A 12,550-nucleotide genomic window follows, 5' to 3' on the forward strand; every position below is an offset into this window, starting at 1 on the left:
GTTAACCATTCAAGAAATACTTATCTTTTTTCTATGAGTTCACCTCTTTTTTTTTTTTTCTTTTTTTTTTCTTTTTTTTTAAGTAGTTGTATACATTACTTTATCTAAACCGTTTTCTTACGTGGAGATACATTAATTAAGAGTCATTAATGGTTTGTAACCGCAGACAAGTGATTCAAATGTTAAGCGTTACTATCCCAAACAACATTTAACTCGTAGGTGTTATTTGCTCATTGTCTACTTGACTAGTGGTCTAAATATTCAATTTTTTCTTGGAGAAAAGAGGGGGAACAGGCAAAATAGAAATCAAATTCTTCTTTTTTGTTGAATTAAATTCAAAAAAAGTGGAATTATTGTTTTTTTTTCTTTTTCTTTAAAGAGTGGTTAAGCGAGTGTACTGTCAGAGTTGTGTATTAGAAGATGGCTTGTTGCTAGTGATTAAGTTGAGGATTACCGGTTTACACATTAAAGTTGAAGCTAAAGTTACTAATTGGTCAAAAAAACAATATTTGTACCAACCTTGTAATGGAATTCTTTCCTATTTTTGATAGCTGGGGAATCTCTAGAAAATAATCACTAACAAGATTCCTAATGATGTTTATTAGGAAGGAAGCTAGCCAAAGTTTAAGACTTTATAATCTTGTTACTTAGTTATGGATGATAACCTACCATCCATAATGGGAAAAATTGCTTCTTTGATAAGATGCAGATTTTTTTTTTTTTTTTTAAATGTGTTGCAAAAAGTTTGGTAGCTTCACTAATTGACACCAGTTCAATTTAAATGTTTCTAAAAAAAAGAAAAAAAGAAAAAATATTTCAATTATAAAATAAGAAACATAAAATTAAATTATAAAAAAAATAAAAAAAGAAAAGAAGAAAAAAGAAGAAGATAAGCATGTGAAGTAGTGTAGTAGACATTTGTCAATGAAAATGCATGAAACCATCCATGCACTTGGCGGTTTCAATATCAGGCAAAATATAATATAAAGGGAATAATCCCCATATCCATTTGAGATGCACCAGATTGACAGACAGACAGATAGCAAAAACCAAAAAAAAAAAAAAATTAAACAAAAAGCAAAAACTCTCTCTCTCTCTCTCTCTGTCTCTCTGTGCAGTGCACTGCAATGCACTGCACTGCATGATCGCACTCCCTTCAGCACGTTCCTCTGCTCCCCTCCTCCTCCTCCTCCTTCAAATACTTATATATCTCATCTCTCTCTCTCTCTAAAACCCATTGAGGCAGAGAGCCAAAAAATAAAGCTATAGTGTGTGAGAGAAAGAGAAAAAAATGGATGTGTACGGAGGAGGAGTGTCTAGTACAGCTGATTCGAACTTCCCAATAGATGACCTCTTAGACTTTTCCAACGACCAACTCTTCTCTTCCTCTTCTTTCTCCTCCAACGACTCTGATGTTACCCCCACCCAAAATTACCTTCCTACCCCTCACTCTCACTCTCACGCTCACGCTCACGCTCAGCCCATTGTTAATAACGGCCTTAACTACCACCACCACCACATCTCCACCGACTTCACCAACGACCTCTGTGCCGTCCCCGTAAGTCATTTTCATTATACTCTTTTTGTTTTTCAAAACAATTTTATTATTAATAGTGGGTTTTTTTTTTTTTTTTTTTTGTTGGTTTATAGAGCGATGACGTGGCGGAGCTGGAGTGGCTTTCGCAATTCGTTGACGACTCCTTCACCGACTTTCCGGCGAACGAGCTCGCCGGAGCAATGGCATTCCGAACGGAGGCTTCACCGGAGACCGGACAAACGAAGCAGAAGAGCGGAGAGCGTGGTTCTCCGGCGGAGGGAGAGGTGAGGAGGTGCACGCACTGCGCGTCGGAGAAGACGCCGCAGTGGCGGACGGGTCCGCTGGGACCGAAGACGCTTTGCAACGCGTGCGGTGTGCGGTTCAAGTCGGGTCGGCTCGTGCCCGAGTACCGACCCGCGGCGAGCCCGACTTTCGTGCTGACTCAGCACTCGAACTCGCACCGGAAGGTCATGGAGCTTCGTCGCCAGAAGGAGCTAACGAGCGAACAACAGCAAGAGCAAATGTATCATCACCACCACCGTCAGGTATGCTGACGTGACGTGTCGGAATCTGGTTGGACTGCGATCGGTGTTAAGATACCCAACCCAAATGGGGGCCGGTTTATGTTATCAAAACTCAGGACTAAATTTTAAATTTTAATTTTGGTTTTTTTTTTTTTTTTTTTTGGTTTCAGCAGTAGTATTAAAAGAAAAGAAGAGAAAATGTGTTTGGGTTTTAAATTTTTAGACTTTTAGTTTACTTTTTTTAAAGTGTCAACTACCAATTTGAATTTGGGTCTTAAATTTCACTTTCTTTTTACTAACATTGGCTTTACTTGAAAAAGAAGTAGAGTATAGAGAGTGTGGTGTTTGTGTGGTAAGAGTGGAGTTCCACGTGACACTGGCATGTGGGGCTGACTGAATATTTATTATATATTTGCAGAGTAGGTAATTTAAAAGAGAGAGATGCCTAGAGGGTAATTAAATTAAAGCTAAGGAACATGGGATGGGAAAGGTATGAAGCATATATAATAAGCTGTCTTGGATACACCATCAACAGTGTAAAATGACATCAGATAATAACTCTTAAGGTATACTATTGGGTTTCAATTAAATTAACTGGAAAAATCTCTTGTTCCCTATACAAAAAAAATTAATTGGTGTTATGGTTTGAGATAGAGCAATTGGTAGATCATCATGAAATTGATGTCATAAGTTAAAATTCTATCTCGAACTTGTTTGGAATGAGATGCAAGCTTTAACTTATTTGAGTTTTTATCTTCTTTTTAGTATTATTTATGGATCTTATTACCTTTTTTTTATACTATTGGTATTATTCATGAGTCTCATTATATTATTCAGTCAGCTTCTAACTTTTAGTAAAAACTTTTCAGTTTCAGTAAAATAAACTATTCTCAAACTATGCCCAAACTATGCTTTATGCGTATGTTACATAAAGAACATAAGTTTATAGTGATAGTATGGATCATATGATGTGAAGATAATGGTAATAATTCAGAACATGAAAAGGAAAATTCACGGGGAAAAGGTGTTACCCAACCCAAAAGACTAATACTATAGGTATAGATATTGTTTAGATGCCCTTTCATTCCTTAGTTCCTCACTAAATAGAAATAATATAATTATGAGGAATGAGGAAAATCAGTCACACCTGATGATATTTGTTTAAGAGTGAAAGTGAGAATATGCACACGCCATGTGATGCCTCATGGCTGTTGTTGACTCAATATGAGCAGTTTGACCATGACAGAACTCACAGAAGAGTATTCAGTTCACTGAACATTTTCTTTTGCAGACCAACGCTGTGATTCCATTTATTCAAAGATTCAACTCAGGTTGTGCAGAAAGTGAGTCCTATATTGACAGCAAATTTATATTTTTTGACCAAAGAAAAGTGGCAGGTAAAGCACAAATAATGTTTCTGCCAAAATTAAAGCACTTCTTCAACTGAATTCCTATGAATCTATGACTATAACCATTTCCTGAACGATTTTAACATTGGTAGAATTACTTCACCACTGCTGACATTGCCACAAATCATAAAAACCAAGAAGGAACTCATTCCAGAGAGTGCCATTTTATAATGCAAAGAGCACAGCTATGAACCTCATTGTTGCCTTACAAACAATTATTGCACTATTTTATCTTTCTTTCATTTTTCCCAGGGAACAAAACCGAAACCAAGGTAGTATGAAACTATGAAGCAATATCAAAGTTTTAAAAAGGTAAACAAGATACCGCATGCAAACTAGAGGCTTGGAATTAGAAATAGCCACCAATGATGTGTTTAATGACACCGGTTAGGCATTGAGCTAGTGTTAACTGTATACTTGTTTTAACAACTGAACAGAAGCTTGGGTCTGGGGTTCTATGGTTTTGTAAAAAATTATCCTCAAAAGCTGAAAACTACAACACATGACAAGATTTTGAAATTAATATATATCAAGCACAAAATTTTTAGCTTTGAAATCATTCATCTCAACCCCAGCCTTTAAATATTGGACCTGAGAGATTAAGAACGCAAAAATGGCTATAAACCAAGGCCAGAAAATAAGCAGTGATAAGATTCATATTGAAACACATGAATTTTTGTAGTTCTGTTTTTGAACATCAGTCTACAGCTGAACTGTGTACTCTTCTATAACGTACTCCAAACTTAGTATTTATGCAGCACATGTATCTCCTCTTCAAAAAAAATTTGCCACCGTAAGGAAAAATACCTTCCCTTTCACAAAACTCTAAAGGAAAAAAAAATGATCCACAGATTGCATTTATTTCTGACAATATAATTACTCACATGTTAGATAAGGGCGATTCAATTTGTGAAACTTCAAAGTACAGGAAACAAGAGAATTTCAGCAGGAGAATTCTCAAACTGAGATCCCATAATTGCTGATTTTTGTGACCTCCTTGGTCAAAGCAACCCTTTCTCGCTTTGCCTCAGAAGCTAGTTTAGAAACCTGTCAACCAGACAGTGCAACATGAGCATTTTTGGACAGCATGAACATTGACGAAATTTTTTAAACAAAAGCAAAATGTTAGTCAAAATTATTACATCTTGCTCTTTTCTTTTCAAGTAGACGTAGAAGTTATCAAATGAGATTTTTTTCTTTTTAGAGTTATTAAATAGGAAGAAAGACAGAGGACATGGACATGATAAAAAATGGAAGATTTTTTGCCTATGGCCTTTGTCACCCACTCAATGACTTCACAGGTTTTATTTTGATGATGTGAAACCTCAACAAGGCAGGGCCCCTTTCGACCCACCCCTGGAGACAAAACCACAGATACACAACCCATCCCGCCAGAACCATGTATCAGGTTATCCAGGGGAACTCTTAGTGGGGATTGGACCTAGGATGTCTGGGTCTACAGCTCATCCCAAGACTCCAACCACTAGGCTACACTGTGACGGGTTTGATTCCACAGGTAATATTTTGTTCCACATAATATACTTTAGAACAGTTAGTTTTAACCACGATGTCTGTTCTCAAGGGGATTAAATGACCTTGGAAGACTTCAACTTGTGGAAGAGAAAGAAAGAGTGAAAGGAGCTTCAATGAAAGAACTTACCTGTGACCGGAACCTAGATGCTTGCGTTCTTGGAAGTTCTCCAAGAATATCTTTTAATCCTGATGCAATAAAAGACAATGTGGAGACAACATAAACAGCATGTTTCATCTAAATAGGTTTGATGTACTCAATGCCAATAGCTTTTGGAGAGAATATTTGCATACCTCCTGCTTGTCTTTCAATCTTATAAGCCGAGCGGATCACACCTTGAATCTGCTTCCCTGCTTGTCTATAAATGGAATAGGAAAAGTTTAAACAGGATTGCAATTCATTATAAAGTAAACTACAGTAATTACATAAAGAACTATTCATTATAAGTGCAAACCTGAGTTTTGTCCTTCCACGTAGCAGCTCCTCTTCTCCATGTAATGCCCTCTTCTGAAAACAATAACTATATACCATGAATTGCATTGTTTTAGGAGTTTACTTGGATCAGTTATGTTGATCAATGAGCAAGCAATAGTTGTCATTTATATATATATATATATATATATATATAAATCCTTGATAGATAGATAGCGGGGGAGGGGGGAGGTGGGATTCGAACCACAAACATCACAAAGGGTGTCACTACTCACTACTGCTGGGCTTCACCTGAACCCCCATGAGCAGGCAATAGCTTAAAATCCGGAAGTTAATGCAATAACGACATTAAACAATATGCTATGTTAAAAACACATAATCAAGCATACTAAACAGTTGGAAATTTCTGCTCAGTTATCTTAACTTGTCTTGTTAAGAAAGTACCAAACATCTTATTTTTTAATTGGTTCCAACAGATGAAATTGAGCAAAGTTACCTTGTTAAATACAAATTGTAAACTAAGATATTAACATGAAGGACAAGCAGTTCTGCACTGCAAATTGGCAAAGCAAGAAAGAATGAAGGATAATATTCATTCTTATGTACAATATGTAAAATAACTAATACCAGAATCAGCTCATCACTGTATGGTTTGAAAGTTGAAATGCCTTTTGCAATTTTGAACAATACAGTTTAGGTTAAACATTTCGTACACATCTCGTTTTTTAATGAATAAAATAAATTTATTATATAAAGGTTACACACACAGGATACGCAACTAACTAATCCTAACCACTTGGAATCTGAGACTCAACAAATCTATTAAGTCTACATAAGATATGGTACACATGTTGCCTAAGGCAATCATCCAATCACCTACTTTTTTTTTAAAAAAAAAATGGCATTTATCTGATCATACAATGATTGCAACATTTAGCATGCATCTGCTCAAATGATGCACCCAATGACTGCTAAGGGCACATACTTTGCAACACACTCCCTCTCCATGGTTCTTTAAGAGAATACCCAAAAGTGTCATTATAATGTTGTTTATTATGTTCATATGTTCCTCAAATACATATGTCTATTGTTTTTATTCCAATTCAGGACTACTGCTAAAGTGTTTCAGAGAGGGATTATTTTGGACTATTGCGAGCTCTTATTGATTGGTCTAGGTGCTAGGGTTCTTCGAATTGTTCTTCTATCATAGAGTTTCTTTCTTCTCTTAGAATAGTCCCTTGAGTTCTTTTTTTTTTCTTTGATGTTGTTTGTTGTTTTTTCTTGTGTTCACCATCACAAACACCTTGTACTTTCCTACTCCGTTTTTTTTTTTTTTTTTCATCATGATTAATATTACTCTTATTACCTATCCAAAAAAAAAAGTCAAGTTAAATAGAATCTCTGCCAATCTTCTGCTTAAAGAATCAAATGTGAAAATTTCATACACCTTGAGCTTGAGGTTCACATAGATAGGGTGAAAGATTTTTACCATGTTCTCTTTGAAGGTCATAACAGTCATTGTGTCTAGCATGACTAGACTGGGTCTAGCCATATCTACCAATGATGGGTTCTACCTGGTGCCTATCCTAATGGGTGCCCCATGGACCAAACTGTTTGTCAGACTATTGTTCTCTTTTTTGTTCCCAAACAGACAGTGTAAGCAACCAAACATTTATATATACATATATTTTATTCCTTGTTATCATTTTCTTTTCTTTTCTTTTCAAATTAATTCCCCATCATCATTGAGGATTGAGAAGAAGCCAAAAAATTACCTCCAACTTTTCACTTTCAGCTTTCAGAAGATCAATTGATTGTCGCAACTCCTTCACTTGAGAATCAGCTCTGGAAATTAAGGACTGCACCCATAAACGAAGGCAGAGATAAATCTCTAGATATCATAACATAATACATAAAGCCATTGTACAATAACACTGGGTTCTCAATCATAAATGCCAAGCATAAGTGAGAATATTATGGCATTACTGCCTTAGAATTGTCGATGTAAGAGTATACAAAAAGTGTTTAGCAAAAAAAAAAAAAAAGAGTATACAAAAAGAATGTTCTTCTAAAGCAAAGAAAGACATTTAAATTTTTGTTAAGGCATTTCAAGGGGGGGAAATGATGGCATCAAAGGGATATTGCAAAGATCGAAAACCTTCATCTTAAAATGTAATATTAGAGTTTGTATTTTACAAAAAAAGAAGAAAAGAAAAAAAGAGAATGTCCTTCAAATTAAGATAGGCATTTAAATTTTTCATGAAGGCATTTCAAGCAGAAAAAATCATTAAGGCATAAAAGGGATATTGCAAAAAACCCTCATCTGAAAATGTGATATTAGAGTTTGAATTTTACAACTAAATCTTAGAGAGAAGAACATCTAAATGAGCATTATAGGCAATTCCATCATGAGCCTGTTGTTTTTGAAATTTCATCACTTTAGTTATGGGGCATTAAATAATTTTGTAACAGTCCAAGAATAGATTGATGGGACACATTTGACCTATGTTTGCACATGAAATAGCTTATAGTAATTTTTAAACGTAGCTTAACTAATTTATAACACATGCAGAGTGGGATAGTGTACAGAGAATTAGTCAAGACTAACATCCAATGTGGTTTAACTGCAAAATCATGGAAGTCAACAAGTTTAACATGTTCAAGTTTCAACTTCAATCCACAAGAATCTAGAACAAGACTTTTTTTTTTTAAAGGACAAATAATAAATATTTTATGGATATGTTTCTTAATAAATTCCTTTATTAGTCATTTAAAAATATATATATATATATATATATATGAAAACATGTTTAGAATTTTTCTTAAAAAATAAATAAAGGACTTAAAGATGAAAAAGGAAAGGAGTATGCACAAAGATTGTAAAAACAATGAACTCCTCATTCCAACCTCAAATAAATTTTATCAGGTTCATTGTGGGATCAAGAATAAACTCTACCTAAGATTGCCAAGAAATTACCAACAACTACAACCACATGCATATCTAGTACAGTGGCTTGGAAGCAGGCAATGTTCCACTATTCCCTGGCATGTTAGAAACACACAGGACCAACCTCACTTAGGTGACAGGAAAGCATTTGAGGTCTTGGTCCAAGTTGATAGAATGAAAACTTTTCACTCTCCTAGAGGAGGACACACCTCTCACTATGGGTGAGTTAGCCCCTTCTCAAAGAGGATTTGAGATCATTGATTAGCTTCAACTGACAGTAAATTCCAAATTTCACGATAACATGAAATTGACTCTCCCCCTCTTTCCGAAAAAGCCCAACCATGTTTTGTTTGGAAGGTTGAACCAAAGTCCTAGCCAAACCCAACCCACTTAACCTTAGACTTCACATAAGGGATCCAATAATTATTTCAGGGCACATAATACCATGACATTGGAAATTTTCATGTCTCTTCAGTTAAATTAAGGGCCTCTTTACAGCTGAAAGTCAATTTCTCTTACAGGTTTTGAAGATTGTTGAAAGAACAGGTTTTGAACATTCTCATTAACACCCAAATTACATAGCTATATCATGAATTGGAAATAAACTCATTCTGTTGAAGCACATTTAAGATGACAACTAGACAACTGAAAAGAAAAGGTAACAGGAATTGTGCTTACCTCTTCACTAGCAAAAAGGTGCAAGATTTTATAGTACAAGAAACGCCGTGGCCCTGCAAGTCAATAACCATTAGATGAGATTCAGTATAATCTTAATTCTTTCAAGGGGGGTTTAACCTGGTCACTAGTGTGCCTGACAACCTACTTAGCATTGGGATATCTTTGTGGGGGGGGGGACAAAAAAGAATTGTTTCATGAGAGCAATATAAAATATTTGGCATTAAACTTGAAATTTTATATTCATCTATATGAGTGAAATTTGTACATTTAGTGAACATTTGGATAGCGCAAATGTCCAGCGTTTTGCACGTGGGTCCCATGCACTGTTCACGGGACCCACAAACCTCTTGTTTCAACCAAACTTTCATTAAAAATGAGTCTCATGGCACATTTAAAAATTATTTTGCTACAGTATTTTCAGTTTTCAGTAATAAGTGGTATTCAAACAAACCTTGGCTAGCTTATTTTTTGCCAACTTATTTTACTATTCAGTTTATTTTTGCTACTATTCATAGGTCCCAATGCACTTTTTGATACTATTCATGGGTCCCACTTTACTATTTCAACTAATTTTTACCTTTATCTACAGTACTTTAAGTAAAAAAAAAAAAAAAATTCAGTTTTAGCAAAATAGGTAGATTTTTTTTTTTTTTTATAAGTAGCAAAATAGGTAGATTCTAGACAGACCCTTAGCATATTAATTACTTATCTAATAATATATGGACAAGATCAAATATCAGAAAATTATTAATTCAAGTATTCCTTGTTGGTAGAAATAAACACATCTCAAAGCTTTCAGATAATTTTATCGTGATACAAAAGTTTATAGAATTTTGAACCATACTTTTCAGTACTGTCAATCCCAATCCAGCAGCAACCCCACCCGTAATTAATGGATGTGAAGATGCAATAACAACACCCTCTGCACAAAAGGAGTGAAAATAATCACTACCAAATATTAAAAGTTTTAAAACAAATAAAGACTCATAATCATATGAAACTGTGAGCACAATAATGCTGAAACCAGAGCTAACCTTTAATCTTTCCAACTAATAAATCCTCATAAGTAGCATAATCAGACTTGAGATCTTGTAAAGAATCCTACATCCAGAGTTTCAGCTATAATATCAACAGGGCTTCATAATTCAATTGTTACAACGAGTGGAATATGGGAGATTCAAAACAATGCCACCGAGCTACAAAGCTCTTGGCCCTTTTTTTTCCCTAAGAGAACAAAACCTTATACCCAACTAAGCCTAATACTCCGTTTATTCCTAAAACACTGACAAAATCAAATACATTTTTCATTTTCCAAACATAGTTCCAAAAGGCGAACACACACATATTGATATTGTTTTAAGGGTCCATTTGGTTAGGCATTTTGGGAGCCAAAAAGTGCAGTTTTAAAACCCTTTTTACAAATGCTCATTTCAAACCCAAAACATAGTTTTGCAACAACTTATCCAAATGCAACCTAAACAATGACACATAATGCATAACCTTTTCTTTCCCCATTATTCTCATCAAACACACAATGCCACAAAATTAAGAAACCATACACATACACGGGCGCATTGCATACATACATACATACATACATGTGTGAGTTGTGAGAAACTTACTGTGTAATTCAACTTTCACAATTATCAATGTCTAAATGAATCAAAGTTTTTGCTAATAAGATGAAAATGCATATAAAAATTAAACTAAAAGCGCGAAAATTTCATTGTTCAGTGCCCAACTTTGCATAAATTCCAGAATTATCGGTTATTTTCTTTTCCTGTCTATTTTCTCGGCAACCAAACAGGGAAAACAGAGCAAAAAATGAAAGAAAATGAGAGTTGAGGAGGAAAAACTACGATAGTTTGGTTGAAATGAGCGGAGGAAGTGGATCGGATTTGGGAGAGGCGAGATCTGGAGACTTCGAGAGCGGAATCGAGGGCTTCTTCGATGGCTTTCTGGTAAAGCTGAGCTTGATGAACTGCGTACTCCACCCAAAGCGTCGTCGTTTCGTCTGGGGTTTTAGCACTGTTGTTGTTGTTGTTGTTGTTGTTGTTGCTGTGGCCTTCGCTTGGTGATGGTGGTGGTGGTGGTGGTAGTGGTGGAATTGGGTTCGCTTCCGATGATTCTGCTACAGTCGCCATTGCTACAGCAAGAGCTCGTTCAGCTTCAGAATTTCTGAAATTTCTCTCTCTCACTCTCTCTCTCTATCTCATTCTCACACACTGAAAATCTGGGCTAGAAAGACCCGGCTCTGTTTACTAAACGGGTCAAATTAATACCCGATTCGGTTTTGTTTCTGTTTGCGAAAATAAAAATAAAAATACATTTTTTTATAATTTTGATTAATTATCATTTTTAGTCCAATGAATTTAAAATTAGTTATTTTAATCCATTTTGTTAAAAAGTTTCACAATTTTAATTTTTTAAATAAAAATTAGAGGTTATTTTATTAATTTATTTCTAAACACAAATATGGTAGTTTCTTTTTAAAAATTAATGAATTCTTCTTCTAAACAAATCTCCCTTATGTGTAAAATTTAAAATAAAATAAAAAACAAATCAATAGGCGAAAAGGCCAACCTTGGTATAAGAGCATCCACATCAGTTCTTTTAAATTTTTTGTCTATTTTACACAAAAAAACCTACTTTTTATATTTTACACTATCATTTTTACAAAACACCCACATCAATTTATTTATTTTACAATATATTTCAATAAAATATTAATTCTTCTCAATTTTTTTATTATTTATCTCAACTACCATTTACCTATATATGCACTCTCTCTCTCTACTCATTTTTCCTGAATAGATCACCTCTCTCTCTCTCTCTCTCTTTTCTACCTTCTCTCATTCTTTCTGAAAAACTACCAACCCATATCACTTCTTCACCGAGTCCTTTCTTCACCGGCCGATCCACGAACCAAGCTCCTCGACCCAAATCCTTTCTTCATCGGCCGATTCACGAACCAAGCTCCACGACCCAAATCCTTTCTTCACTGGCTAATCCACAAACCAAGCTCTGACAACCCAGATCCTTTCTTCACTGGCTGATTCACGAACCAAGCTCCGACCCAGATCCTTTCTTCACCAGCCAATCCACAAATCAAGCTCCACAAGCACCAATCTATCTCTTTGTTGGTTTGTTTGTGTGTGGATGTGTTTGTGTGCATTGAAGGAAAAGAAGATGAGGAGCTGAGGTCGTTGTGCACGGAGAAGAGAGAGAAAAATTGGTGCAAATGAAAATTAATAAAATAATAAATACACATGCTACAGTAACCGTGTAAGTATAAACAGTTACTGTAGCTAGTGAAAATATATACACAAGTTTAGAAGCACTGATGTGGAGCAATTTTGAGGCAAAATGTGTAAAAGTGATGTCTTTTTATATTTTACACATTTTTAGAAGCACTAATGTGAATGCTCTAAGTATATAGTATTTGTCTCTTTTTACAAAAAGTATGACCTTTTTTTTTTTTTTGTACATTTT

The 12,550-nt window shown here is 35.0% G+C and overlaps 2 protein-coding genes across 4 annotated transcripts; one reads left to right on the plus strand and one right to left on the minus strand.

Moving 5' to 3' along the window:
• Positions 1 to 1,028: 1,028 nt before the first annotated feature.
• Positions 1,029 to 2,248, plus strand: LOC115987152 (GATA transcription factor 2-like). The gene is made up of 2 exons (XM_031110629.1): positions 1,029 to 1,558; positions 1,651 to 2,248. The coding sequence occupies exons 1-2, from the start codon at positions 1,292 to 1,294 to the stop codon at positions 2,089 to 2,091; spliced, it is 708 nt and encodes a 235-aa protein (XP_030966489.1). The 5' UTR covers positions 1,029 to 1,291; the 3' UTR covers positions 2,092 to 2,248.
• Positions 2,249 to 4,102: 1,854 nt separating this feature from the next.
• Positions 4,103 to 11,301, minus strand: LOC115987967 (RGS1-HXK1-interacting protein 1). 3 transcript variants are annotated; one of them, XR_004091274.1, is made up of 10 exons: positions 10,918 to 11,301; positions 10,093 to 10,159; positions 9,903 to 9,980; positions 9,059 to 9,111; positions 7,209 to 7,292; positions 5,456 to 5,508; positions 5,295 to 5,359; positions 5,131 to 5,189; positions 4,355 to 4,517; positions 4,103 to 4,242 (listed from the first exon to the last, which is right to left on the minus strand). XR_004091274.1 is itself a non-coding variant. In XM_031111582.1 (9 exons), the coding sequence occupies exons 1-9, from the start codon at positions 11,200 to 11,202 to the stop codon at positions 4,428 to 4,430; spliced, it is 834 nt and encodes a 277-aa protein (XP_030967442.1). In that variant the 5' UTR covers positions 11,203 to 11,301; the 3' UTR covers positions 4,104 to 4,427. The 3 variants fall into 3 exon arrangements, 2 of the variants coding, with proteins under 2 accessions (XP_030967442.1, XP_030967441.1); XM_031111582.1 differs by having other exon boundaries at positions 4,104 to 4,517; XM_031111581.1 differs by having other exon boundaries at positions 4,104 to 4,517; positions 5,295 to 5,508.
• Positions 11,302 to 12,550: the final 1,249 nt, after the last annotated feature.

Source organism: Quercus lobata, chromosome 4, assembly GCF_001633185.2.
Source record: "Quercus lobata isolate SW786 chromosome 4, ValleyOak3.0 Primary Assembly, whole genome shotgun sequence".
NCBI classification, from domain to species: Eukaryota; Viridiplantae; Streptophyta; class Magnoliopsida; order Fagales; family Fagaceae; genus Quercus; species Quercus lobata.

Coding starts and splice junctions, on each gene's coding strand:
- LOC115987152 (XM_031110629.1), top strand. CDS start 1,292: ATGGATGTGTACGGAGGAGGAGTGTCTAGTACAGCTGATTCGAACTTC. Junction 1,559..1,650: donor ACGACCTCTGTGCCGTCCCC/GTAAGTCATTTT, acceptor GTTGGTTTATAG/AGCGATGACGTGGCGGAGCT.
- LOC115987967 (XM_031111581.1), bottom strand. CDS start 11,202: ATGGCGACTGTAGCAGAATCATCGGAAGCGAACCCAATTCCACCACTA. Junction 5,509..7,208: donor CTGAAAGTGAAAAGTTGGAG/GTAATTTTTTGG, acceptor TATTGTTTTCAG/AAGAGGGCATTACATGGAGA. Junction 4,518..5,130: donor CATCTAGGTTCCGGTCACAG/GTAAGTTCTTTC, acceptor TCTGGTTGACAG/GTTTCTAAACTAGCTTCTGA.